The sequence below is a fragment of the Perca fluviatilis genome, chromosome 10 (assembly GCF_010015445.1).
Source record: "Perca fluviatilis chromosome 10, GENO_Pfluv_1.0, whole genome shotgun sequence".
Classification (NCBI taxonomy): domain Eukaryota; kingdom Metazoa; phylum Chordata; class Actinopteri; order Perciformes; family Percidae; genus Perca; species Perca fluviatilis.
This window is the reverse complement of record NC_053121.1, coordinates 37,550,985-37,564,049: the sequence shown is the minus strand read 5'-3', so window position 1 is coordinate 37,564,049 and position 13,065 is coordinate 37,550,985. Positions and strand designations below refer to the sequence as shown.

The window sequence follows — 13,065 nt, the reverse complement described above, 5'->3', positions numbered from 1 at the left end:
TTTTCCTTAAATAATCTATTTTATTAACTTTAATTTCTTATACTGCACTGTACTTTTATTCTTATACTGCACTATCAATTTTATTCTTGTTTTAATTTGTTTATTAATGTTTTAAAATTGTTTTAAATTGTTTTCTAACTGCTCTTTAATGTTTTATGTAAAGCACTTTGAATTGCCCTGTTGCTGAAATGTGCTATACAAATAAAGCTGCCTTGCCTTGCCTTGCCTTTGATAATTTGCCAATAATTGAATCTGTACTCATACCAATTCCCAAAAATCATCTCTGTCTTTATTTAAATCTCTGAGAGATCAAGGACAGGCCCTCATTTACAATGATACCAAGTTCAAAGAAATAAAAATCAGATAAAGAAATCGGTAAATCAGTTGTTAACAGCGATGATCAAGCAGAAACATTTGAAGCCACTGTTGTGTAGAGTCACAATTTGAATATATCAACAATAACTTCAAGTAGCACACCATGGAAATACTTCTGGAAAGTACAAGTAGCTGATAACTGTAGTAAATGTTGGCCACATTGGAATAGAGTTAAAAAATGTCTGCTACCAGTCTGGCTCCTCTGGTTTAAATGAACCAGAACGACTGATGCTTTTTATCTCTAACACGTGAACAATATTAAACCTTCCTACTGTTAATTCCTGTCTTCTTTTGTAAAATAAAGCCAATAACAGTGTTGTTACTGTGAGTGTTGCTGTTGTGAGTAAGGAGGGGCTTTATTTGTTCTTAGGGTTGTTCCAGTGTATCAGAGTCGCAGTAGGGCGGCTGTGTGTTAATCTTTAACATATAAAGTCATGCAGTAGCTGATCTGAACTGCTGCATGTTCAGACTGGTTCATTACAGTGTTTGAGTGTGACAGCAGACACAGAGGACTGATGAAGAAGTAGAGGACTGAGTCCTGACGGAGCACATCGTCCCACTCAGATCAACAGAAAACTCTTCTACACAGACCTGGTTCAGACAGCACAGAGCTGCAGAGTGATACAACTCATGAGAAGTAAGTAGCTTTGAATCATTTTAGTCTCTAATGTTTGATGAGAAACAAGCTGCTCAACACTTGAAACTGCAGCTTGCTTAGTAGAGTAGTAGAAACAGATTTAATTCCTGATGAGACACAAATCAAATGAGACTGATGACTAACGTTTAACCGTTTATCATTCGTTTTTCTATTCAAATGAGAATCCAAAATTGGAAAATAAGTAAAAACGATTTGTTATTCTCTTATTTCTTCAGGATTCTGAAACAAAAAAACAAATAACGGTTTGTTTTTCATACTTTGCAATTTATGCTCAGTTAAAAAAAAAAGGATATTTAAAATACTGGGGCGAGGGGATACAGATCCTGTCGGGGTGAGAGCCTTGGACACCGGCAGTGGTGTAGTCTACGTGATACGCAGGTATACGCAGTATACCTACTAAGAAATCTCCAGGATTTCCATATACCCACTTAAAAATGTGCAATGATACCTAACAACATAGTTTTGTGACAGAACGTTCACTTCAGATATCTGTATTCACAAATACTGGGTTGAGTAATGTGACATCAAACTAAATTAAAACTGCAGAACATGCAGAGAGACTTTTCTCATCTTTCATCGACATCAAATGCTCTGCCTACACTAATGCCAGTATCCAAACTAATTTCCATTTCATCCTTCAAAACTATCATATCATCCTTGTTCACGGACATATGCAGTGGCTTCTCTACATAATAATTTTCCAGCTAAATATTTGAATGGTTTCTCCCTCTCTTACTCACCTATGTACCTGTGCACTTATCTCGTTATAAGGGTTTATTGTTTTCTGTGTAGTATTTCAAATTGTATTTTATGTAATTTCTAAACTGTATGTATTTCTAATGTATTTATTATCTAGCCCTCCTTCCCTTTCCCTAAGTATGCATCTTGTCAGGCCGCCATTGTAAATAAGAACCTGTTCCTAATGACTTGCCTGTAAAAATAAAGGTGAAATAAAAATAAAAATAAAAATTCTACCTTCACTGCAAATTGAAGACAAATATAAGTAGCCTATTTAATTTTTTCCTCGTTGCTTTGGGGTCAACTTTTGTGATCCAGGCTCAGGTCCCTGATGTGAAAGCCCTCTTACTTATATTCCATTATATTTTTCATATATGTGTATGTCATCTGTGTTTTCCTTCTCATAGGACAAATAAAGGTATTCCCGCCATAAATTGGTGCATAAAAGTGTATCAGAATGCAGGAAATTAAGTCTTTGACGCTCAAAATAACCCTGGGGGAGGACACCCATTCCCCACATTTTAATATGCCCACCGGGCCACACTAATAGGACTAATTAAATATCAAATTCAAATTCAAATTAGCACAGAGCTGCAGAGTGATGAAACTCATGAGAAGTAAGTAGCTTTGAATCCTTTTAGTTTCTAATGTTTGCTAAGAAAAAACACTTTTGTTGTCCCTATCTCAATGTTTTTAGTACATTTTTTGAGAAAATCCCGCACACTGACCATTACGCAAGCAATAATTTATTTAGAAGAAAAACACAACGTTTCGGTCTCAGACCTTCATGAGGTACATTTTTAAAAAGTTTTTTTTTTTTTTTTTTTTCAATGTTAGGTCACTTTTTTCAACATTTGTATCGCTTTTTCTAACATTTTTGTCACTTTTTCAATCTTTTGGGTGCTTTTTACGATGTTTTTGAGGCTTTTATTTCTTTACATTTCCAGCCCTTATTTTTACGTCTCATACTTTGATACAATTTTTTTTTTTAAACGGGGTCAAATTTGACCCGAAGAAAAAAAAAAAGGATATTTAAAAAACGGGGCGAGGGGATACAGATCCTGTCGGGGGTGAGTGCCTTGGACACCGGGTCACACTATTAGGACTAATTAAATATCAAATTCAAATTATGCCCATGTCCTGTTTTTTTAAAATGTCCTTTTTTGATCTGAGAGTTTTTAACTCAATTGAATGTTAAAAGAACGATTGATACACAGATGATTAATGATGTGTCTGTATGTCTTCCTCAGGTGGCTGCAGGTTACCACCAACATGGAAAGGTATCACACTTAACTCTTCACATTACATCTGATCCTGTTTCACCCTTCAACATATTCATAACTTTACTGTTGACTGTGTCTCTGCTCTTTCAAATGAAAATGGACTCGTAATAAAGCTATGAATCTATAAAACAGATTCAGTCGTTAGATTTAATGCTGATACTGTTGTTCCATTTGGACTTTGATACTTCATGTATTTGATGAAGGCTCATATGTTTATTGAGGCCTCAGTTGGTCAAAGTGCAGTCAAATATTAAATGATAATGGGTGCCTGGTTAGCTCACCTGGTAGAGCAGGTGCCCATGTAAAGAGGTTTACTCCTCGACGCAGCAGCTGGGGGTTCGACTCCGATCTGCAGCCCTTTGCTGCATGTCATTTCCCCTTTCTCTCCACTTTCAAGTCTAAGCTGAAAAAAAAAATTATAATCTCTACTCTGTTAATTAATAACTTAAAGCTGCAACGGCTAGAAAGCTAAAAACATGATTTAAAGTAGGGTGAGCCCTCTTCCTGCAGTTCTACTTCTTCCCTCTCTGTCTGCATGTGCAGAACAGCCAATAGGAAGGCTCTCTCTCTCTCTCTCTGAAGTCTCCTGTCATGGGTTAGGCCGGTTACACACTGGACACGTCGCGCGAGCGTGTCAGCCGCGTGGCGTGTCCGTTTATATTTCGGCTCCCATGTTAACAGGTTAGAGCTTACACACTGCCGGCGTGAGACGCGTGCCTGCTAGAAATAAGACCGATGCCTATTTTTCACACAAGACGCGAGCGTGTTGGAAGCGTTTCCAGGCAAAATAGAATAGGAAAAGATGTTTATATGTCATTTAGACACAAATACATATTAACAAATGACATGTTGATGTTTGAAAGCCTCTAGGTTTTGATATAAATCAAGATATATGAATGTAATTTTTTTTTATCGATTTTCTAATATTGCACCTGTCAATACAGAAATATTCTGTAGCCTATTTTGCCGTCAATACTGCCGACGTTGTCTTTGCTGTAATCAAATCAGTATATATTTATGTTTAACATGGTATTTAATGTTATCAATCAGCAACAGCGCCGCGTCAGAACCGTTTCTGGTGTGTAAAGACAGACAAAATCCACGCAGCTGACACGCAACAGAAACGCCACACTCACGCCACGCCTGCAGTGTGTAACCGGCCTTAGATTTCCTAAAGTCTGAAAACAGAGCTAAGAGAAGGCAGAGAAGTAGTTTTCTCTCAGAGCACTTACAAAACAATGTGCTAAAAGACTAGTATGTGTTTTTTTTAAATTGTATTGTCAATTATAACAAGTGAAAGCATAAATATTGTATGTTCTGTAACTTTCAGTGTTGACAAAAATGAAGAAAAGTCTGCAGTACCCAGCTGTGTATCCATGAAGAGTGATTGGTCTAAGGGTGGTTTAATTAACTTCAAAGATGGAAGTCCTTCTTTTGACCCTGTGTAAGTACTTAAAGGTGCCCTGACATACGTATTTCATGACTTTGTGGTAATGTCTGAAGTTCTACCATGTACTCTGTAACATTTTTTGTGGAAAAAATTCCTTGGTTACCTTGTTTCAAGCCATTCTAGCGTGGTAAAGAAAGCCTGCAGGAAGACAGCTTGATTTCTGCCAGTTCTCATTAATATTCAATGAGCTAAGCTGCTTGACTCTGATTGGCCAACAGCTAGCCAATGAGAGCCTGGCTATCAGCATCCTTTAACTGGGCGAGCTCATGAATAGTAATGAGCTCAGGCAGTATGATGTCAGACTGACCAGCTTTTTTAATTGGCTTGATTTCTCTGCTTATTTCTTCTCAGTGGCTAGAGCTGACAGAGGAGGTAGCAGTTCATTTTCACATTCACAGCATAACACAAACACATATGGACCTCACATATTTCAAAAAATGCAAGTAAAAACGGTTTTGTGTGGCAGGGCACCTTTAAAACTGTTGATTGAAACAAATGCTAAGAGGAGGCAGAGAAGTAGATTATTTCTCAGAGCACTTACAAAACAATATGCTAAAAGACTAGTATGTGTTTTTTTAATTGTATTGTCCATTATAACAAGTGAAAGCAAAAATATTGTATGATCTGTAACTTTCAGTGTTGAGAAAAAGGAAGGAAAGTCTGCAGTACCCAGCTGTGTGTCCATGAAGAGTGATCAGTCTAAGGATGGTTACATTGACTTTAAAGATGGACATCCTTCTTTTGACCCAGTGTAAGAACTTCAAACTGTTGATTAAAACAGATGACTTGCTGTTTTTTTTTTTTTTTTTGATCCTCAGTCATGAGATACAGAAGTGGCTGCACATCATTGACAGTGTTGTTTGCATCAGGTAGACATGGCCGGTCTAACCGCTGTTGACCAAATACAAGCCAGTATCACATCAGAAGTGACTCCAGTTATCATAGTTGTTGTATCCCATTGTAATGCCAAGCTGATTGAATAAGCATTAAAAACAAGCCGTATTTTAAACATGCTTTAATAGTTCATTTATTTATTTGATTAGGACAACGCACATTAATGAACATTTCTGTAAATGCACCAGCGTTAGCCAGTCGGCTAATTTTCAACTGTAGTCCTAGTTGCCTAGCATGCATATCTTTATGGTGGGAAGAAACCGGAGCACCCGGAGGAAACCCACGCAAACACAGGGAGAACATGCAAACTCCACACAGAAAGGCCTGGGACGACCTGGACTTGAACCCAGAACCTTCTTGCTGTGAGGCAGAAGTGCTAACCAGTGAACATGTTGCCTTTGTTAATGACAATAAAATATTTTTGCTGTCCATTAAAACCAGTGAAAGTAGATAAAACATTGTATTTTCAGTAATTGTCAGTATTTATCAGTTCCCAGCAGCAGTCATCAGCAGTGTTGGGCAAGTTACTTTTAAAAAGTAATTAGTTACAGTTACTAGTTACTTTTTCCAAGAAGTAAATAAATTAGTTACTCTGTTACAAATTATAAAAGTAACTAGTTACTTCAGAAAGTAACTATTGCGTTACTTTCAAGTACATTCTTAAATGCTCAAATGTGACCCCACCTCCACCTCCTCTTTAATGGAACTTAAAATACATGTGCATCTTCAATTATTTATGATAAATCTGAATATTATAATGAAATGGACACTTAATACAATACATTATTAACAGAAACAATGTACACAAATCTAAACTATTTTATTGTTGCTGTGGGACAAAGTGAGACTAGCCTCCAATCAAATGTCATGTATGTAGATGTGTTTATATAGTGGATCGATACAAATAACACAATAGATGTTTGAATTACTTGACACCGACATGGATAGGCACTTTTGCCCAGGGCATAATGTGCATTTCACGATTACATTTGTTTCTTTAATTTCTTGGAGGGAAAAGCTATACTTCCATTAAGAGAAGGCTACTTTTGGATTATTTGGGCATGCCATACCTGTCTCTTGTTGACTGACTCGCTTGTGTTGTTCATTGTGTGTCTGACTATGCGTGCTTTCGAACACCCTCCCAACTCTTACCATGAAATTTTACTCAACCTCAGCCAATTGTAAGCATTCATGCACTTGTCTCATGCACTGCCCATTAACCAAGGAAGAACAGTAATTTGCCTCTAATGAAAAAAACAGCTTCAATTATAGTAACGCGCCGCATTTTTTGGCAGTAACGGTAATGGCGTTATTAAGATGGGAAGAGTAATCAATTAGATTACTCGTTACTGAAAAAAGTAACGCCGTTAGTAACTCCGTTAATCCCATCACTGGTCATGAGATTTAAAATGAATCTTCCATAATTTAGAGTGTTGATTGAATCTGTTTTTTATTGTGATCAATCATGACAGAACACAAAGTCTGTTGTTGTTTTTGGAAAAACTTTAACTATATTCAGTTTATGGTTCAAATATAATGTGAGTTAATTCTTCCTGATTCCTCCACAGAGTGGACCAGGAGAGCTCAGAGGTTGCCAGTGGTCAGTCTGCCCAGCGGCACCAAACACACTTGGACACCATATTTATGGTCTGTACATGTACAACAACTACTTTTACATCTATTCTGTTCACAATCATATTGACGCTGCTAATTTTAGACCAGTTGGTTGTCTGTCCAACATGGATCTGATGTTTGCTTCAATGACTTTACTTTGAGTCATTTATATAATCTTCTGTTCCAGCTGCTGGAGGACGACATCGTCACTTTTGTGAAGAACGAGCTGAAGAAGGTCCAGAAGGTTCTGAGTCCAGATTACCCAGAATGCTTAGAGAATCAGAGGGAGGATGAGGACATTTTGGATGGTGAGGATGAAGAGCAGAGGAGAAGCAGCAGAGAGGCATTTCTGAAGATCACACTGCACTTCCTGAGGAGAAGAAAGCAGGAGGAGCTGGCTGACCGTCTGCAGAGCAGTAAGAGGATTTTAACAGATTTAACATGGAAAGAGGAAATGAAGGCAACATGGGAGATACAGCCAAACTTGTTTAAAATCTTTATATTCTCTGATTTTCTATAGGATCCACTCACTGATTCCATTTGTTGCTTGTTTATTCAGAAACTGGTGCTGCAGTGTGCCAACGTAAAGTAAAATCTAACCTGCAGAAGAAGGTCCAGTGTGTGTTTGAGGGGATTGCTAAAGCAGGAAACCCAACTCTTCTGAATCAGATGTTCACAGAGATCTACATCATGGAGGGAGGGACTGCAGAGGTCAATGATGAACATGAGGTCAGACAGATTGAAACAGCATCCAGGAAACCATACAGACCAGAAACAACAATCAGACAAGAAGACATCTTTAAAACCCCACCTGGAAGAGATGAAGAAATCAGAACAGTTATGACAAAGGGAGTGGCTGGCATCGGGAAAACAGTCTTAACACAGAAGTTCACTCTGGATTGGGCTGAAGGCAAAGCAAACCAGGACATCCAGTTCACATTTCCATTCACCTTCAGAGAGCTGAATGTGCTGAAAGAGAAAAAGTACAGCTTGGTGGAACTTGTTCATCACTTCTTTAGTGAAACCAAAGAAGCAGGAATCTGCAGGTTTGAAGAGTTCCCGGTCGTCTTCATCTTTGACGGTCTGGATGAGTGTCGACTTCCTCTGGACTTCCTCAACACCAAGATCCTGACTGATGTTACAGAGTCCACCTCAGTGGGTGTGCTGCTGACAAACCTCATCAAGGGGAAACTGCTTCCCTCTGCTCGCCTCTGGATAACCACACGACCTGCAGCAGCCAGTCAGATCCCTCCTCAGTGTGTTGACATGGTAACAGAGGTCAGAGGGTTCACTGACCCACAGAAGGAGGAGTACTTCAGGAAGAGATTCAGAGATGAGGAGCAGGCCAGCAGAATCATCTCCCACATCAAGACATCACGAAGCCTCCACATCATGTGTCACATCCCAATCTTCTGCTGGATCACTGCTACAGTTCTGGAGGACATATTGAAGACCAGAGAGGGAGGAGAGCTGCCCAAGACCCTGACTGAGATGTACATCCATTTCCTGGTGGTTCAGTCCAAAGTGAAAAACATCAAGTATGATGAAGGAGCTGAGACAGATCCACATTGGAGTCCAGAGAGCAGGAAGATGATTGAGTCTCTGGGAAAACTGGCTTTTGAGCAGCTGCAGAAAGGCAACCTGATCTTCTATGAATCAGACCTGACAGAGTGTGGCATCGATATCACAGCAGCCTCAGTGTACTCAGGATTGTTCACACAGATCTTTAAAGAGGAGAGAGGACTGTATCAGGACAAGGTGTTCTGCTTTGTCCATCTGAGTGTTCAGGAGTTTCTGGCTGCTCTTCATGTCCATCTGACATTTACCAACTCTGGAGTCAACCTGCTGGAAGAAGAACAATTAACATCCCCGTGGTGGTGGTGGTGGTCTAAAGTCTTCAGAGAAAAACCTAAATTAACACAGTTCTACCAGTGTGCTTTGGACAAGGCCTTACAGAGTCCAAATGGACACCTGGACTTGTTCCTGCGCTTTCTTCTGGGCCTTTCACTGGAGACCAATCAGGATCTCCTGCGAGGTCTGCTGACACAGACAGGAAGTAACTCAGAGACCAATCAAGAAACAGTTGACTACATCAAAAACAAGATCAGTGAGAATCTGTCTGCAGAGAAAAGCATCAATCTGCTCCACTGTATGAATGAACTGAATGATCGTTCTCTAATGGAGGAGATCCAACAGTACCTTAGCTCAGGAAGTCTCTCCACAGAGAAACTGTCTCCTGCTCAGTGGTCAGCTCTGGTCTTCATTTTACTGTCATCAGAAGAAGATCTGGACGTCTTTGACCTGAAGAAATACTATGCTTCAGAGGAGGGTCTTCTGAGGTTCCTGCCAGTGGTCAAAGCCTCCAACAAAGCTCTGTATGTGTATACATAACTGTCCAGATTTAATATACAGTAGTTGTTTTTATTCAGAGAAATTGTTTGTAATTATTTTCTTATGTATTGCTGACTCCTCAGGCTGAGTGACTGTAACCTGTCAGAGAGAAGCTGTGAAGCTCTGTCCTCAGTTCTCAGCTCCCAGTCCTCTAGTCTGAAAGAGCTGGACCTGAGTAACAACGTCCTGCAGGATTCAGGAGTGAAGCTGGTTTCTGCGGGACTGAAGAGTCCACACTGCAGACTGGAAAATCTCAGGTCAGGATTCAGCTGTTCAGCTCCTCTGAGCTCATATTTTCTTAATATATTAATTATTGAATAGACTTTTTATGTAAGCTTTTTAGGTTGAGTGGCTGGACCTGACCTGTATTAAATGTTTCAGCAATATTGTAATGAAGGGGTTACCTGACTCTTGGATATCCTATCTAATAGACTCAGGACTGTTTTGACCTTGTGTTTGGTTGCTTGACAAAGTGCAGTGTGAACGCATACCGAACCAAATAATGCAACTGTGTTTCAACTTCATCCTGAATCGCAGCAGTCTACCGAAGCCCTCCTTAATAAACATTCATGAACATTAATCCTTAGTTGATCAATAACATGAAATACCACACACAGAGGTTTGGGTGGTGGAGGGAGCTGCAGCAGCAAACAGTGTTGGTATGAACATATTCAGTAAACAGTGATAAGTTTCAGCTTCTTATATTTGTGCTGTACTGCATCAATATGATTGGATGTTACCGGCCACATGCATCTAATGCTATTTTTTAAACAATAAGCATGTATACGTTTAGTCCAGGATAATTGCCAGATGTTCCACTGGATGTCCCTCTCCTGCTCTCTGTGTTGCCATTCTCAAACTCTGTTCTCTTCGGGAAACAACTGACTTCGAGCTGGCAAATTACGTGCTGAAAATTTCAAATTTTGAAGAAAATTTGGATGGTGCAACAAGACAGGCCTGCTTGTTTCTTTCTGGGAATGATTGTAAAGATTTACAAAGAATATGTTTTAGCGCATTTCCTCTCTTACTGGGACGTTTTGGGACTGATTGGTGGGATTGCTGTACAGATACACTGGTAAGAGCTAATGAGGTTTACCCATGCATCAGCTAATTTAAATAGCTCACCTTACTGTATTGTGTTAATAGTTAACTTCATTTAGTATTGCAAGTGCTGTTTTATTTTGTGAGGGGGAAATGTTCCACCAAAAAGGTTTCTTCATGATACCAATTTGCAGAGCCACCATCGATGAGACCGGACATTTGCACCGACCCAAGACGATTTTGATTGGTTTAAAGAAATGCCAACAACCCAGATAGTTTTTTTTCTCTGATCCCAGAAACATCTGTGGTGTAGCCAGACCTTACTCCACAGCGCTGTGGAGATAAAGCTGGCAATGTGAGACTAGTGAACGTCTAACATGTGTGGGTGTGTTTAGTCTGTCAGGCTGTCTGATCTCAGAGGAAGGCTGCACTTCTCTGGCCTCAGCTCTGAGCTCCAACCCCTCCCATCTGAGAGTGCTGGACCTGAGCTACAATCATCCAGGAGAATCAGGAGTGAAGCTGCTGTCAGCTGGACTTAAGGATCCAAACTGGAGACTGGACACTCTCAGGTATGGACATATGGACAGCAGTAGCTCTCACTGTTTCTATGTCACTAACTGATGAACTGTGGTTCATGTTTGATGGAGGATCTAATTGAAGGTGTATGAAGTTGATTATGACTTTGACTGTTATGACTGTTATGTTTCTTTCTGCAGGTTGGACCATGGTGGATCGCAGAGACTGAGACCTGGTGTGAGGAAGTGTGAGTGTGTTTAAAGTTTGATTCATGAGAACTAAACTGTATTTTACACTAGATTTCTACATTTCTGTAAAGCTATCGTTAATTTACAACGTGGTCTCACAGCAGTTTGTCACGTAATTTTTAATCTATTGATTCGTGTACAAGAACATCTTTATCTTGTTTTTTTCGTGGTGCTCAGCATGTAATGGGAAGGATCTATACGGAGGATGGGTTTAGGAAAAGAACGGGGAAAGCACACGTCACACCCTGGGACACGAGCCGCGGTCTTTGGGGGACATGCGACAACAACAACGGGACATTTGGGTTTAGGAAAACAACAATGGGGAAACGAAACGCAACACCCAGGACACAATCCTCGGTCTCCTGGGTGAAAGTCCTGTTGTTTGACCCATCCACCCCCCAAACCAACCTCCCTACACAGATTCTTGGCTTTTAAAGGGGTGATAGAATGATTTTATAGGGTATCTCACACTGTTCCTTATGGTCTCATAATAGGGTATGTAACATTGGTTGGGCTGAAAATTGCCCAGTTGCTATTTTATGGGCTCTTATGCACCCCTGTGTTTTGGCCCTATTTGGAATGAGAGCTTTTCTTCCAAATATGGTATACTCATGAATATTTAGATGAGCTGCGCGCTGATTGGTTGCACACACATACACGCACACACACACACACACACACACATACACACACAGAGACACACAGACATATACACACACAGGCACACATAGATAGCGCTGAGCACACATACACACATACACACACACTCACACACACACACACACAAAAACACACACACACACACACACATACAGGCACACATGGACAGCGCTGCACACACATACACACACACACAATTCCTTTTTTTCTCAGCAGCAGCTGAGCGTTCACACTGTAACGCTCCAAACTACAGACATGTACACGCTGGCTTCAAACTTAATTTCGCTCAGAGACACTCAGAAGTGATTTTAGAAATGAAATATCACACGAACAATTTACAACATTTCTGAGATCTGTGTGACCTAGATTCACAAGACAAACTGATCCCAGGTCAGTGGGCTATGTAAATGTTGGGGCTTGACAAAGATAGAAGGTAGAGCCAAATAAGTACGAGTTGAGGAGTTGACATCAACTTCTAGCTTGGTTGAGATTCGCCCGTTGACTGATAGATTAAATACTAAGTCCCAACAAAGAATGTTCTTTTTAAGAAAACTGTTGTCCTTTAATGTCAGCAGCAGCGTTCTTCAAACGTTCTACTATGCCTTTGTTGAAAGTGTTCTTTCCTTTGGCATTATTTGTTGGTTTGGCAATGCCACTGAAGTACAGAAAAAGTATATCAGGAAAATAATAACAACATCAAGTAAACTATCAGGTATTCCATTACCAAGTATGGAAAGTGTATATAAAAACAGAATACTGAGGAAGGCAAATAGCATTGTGGGTAATCAGAGGCACCCTCTTGCCCCCTCATTTGAATTGCTGCCTTCAGGACGACGATACTGTGCTCCTCTGTTTACAAAAACAGATCCAAGTTCTCCTTTGTTCCACAGGTTATCAAACTGCTTAATATATCTAATAGTTAACAAAGGTCCTGTACGGTAATAAGGTCTTTATTTATTTATGTATCGTTATCCAGCTGGTCTGGAACCATACTTAATCCATACAATCTCTCCCCCCCCCTTCCATACAAGTGCCTTGGTTTATGAGTAATAATATCTACATGTTACAGTCTTCTTTTTGTCTTTCTCTTTGTTATTTGTTGGATGTTGTTAAAATGCCTTATGATGTGATTTCTGCTGCAACCTAATTTCCCCACGGGGACAATAAATTATTTCAAATCAAATCAAATTCAAGTCA

At 39.8% G+C, this 13,065-nt stretch overlaps 1 protein-coding gene across 1 annotated transcript in view; it reads left to right on the top strand.

Annotated features, from left to right (window-relative positions):
* The first annotated feature begins 180 nt into the window (after positions 1-180).
* LOC120566865 (protein NLRC3-like) overlaps positions 181-13,065 on the top strand; it is a 40,673-nt gene continuing 27,788 nt past the window's right edge. Inside the window, 7 exon segments of the mRNA XM_039813531.1 lie at positions 181-1,012; positions 3,022-3,051; positions 4,385-4,498; positions 5,142-5,255; positions 6,967-7,045; positions 7,200-7,428; positions 7,572-8,821. Coding sequence (XP_039669465.1) covers positions 3,044-3,051; positions 4,385-4,498; positions 5,142-5,255; positions 6,967-7,045; positions 7,200-7,428; positions 7,572-8,821 — 1,794 coding nt within the window. The 5' untranslated portion in view covers positions 181-1,012; positions 3,022-3,043.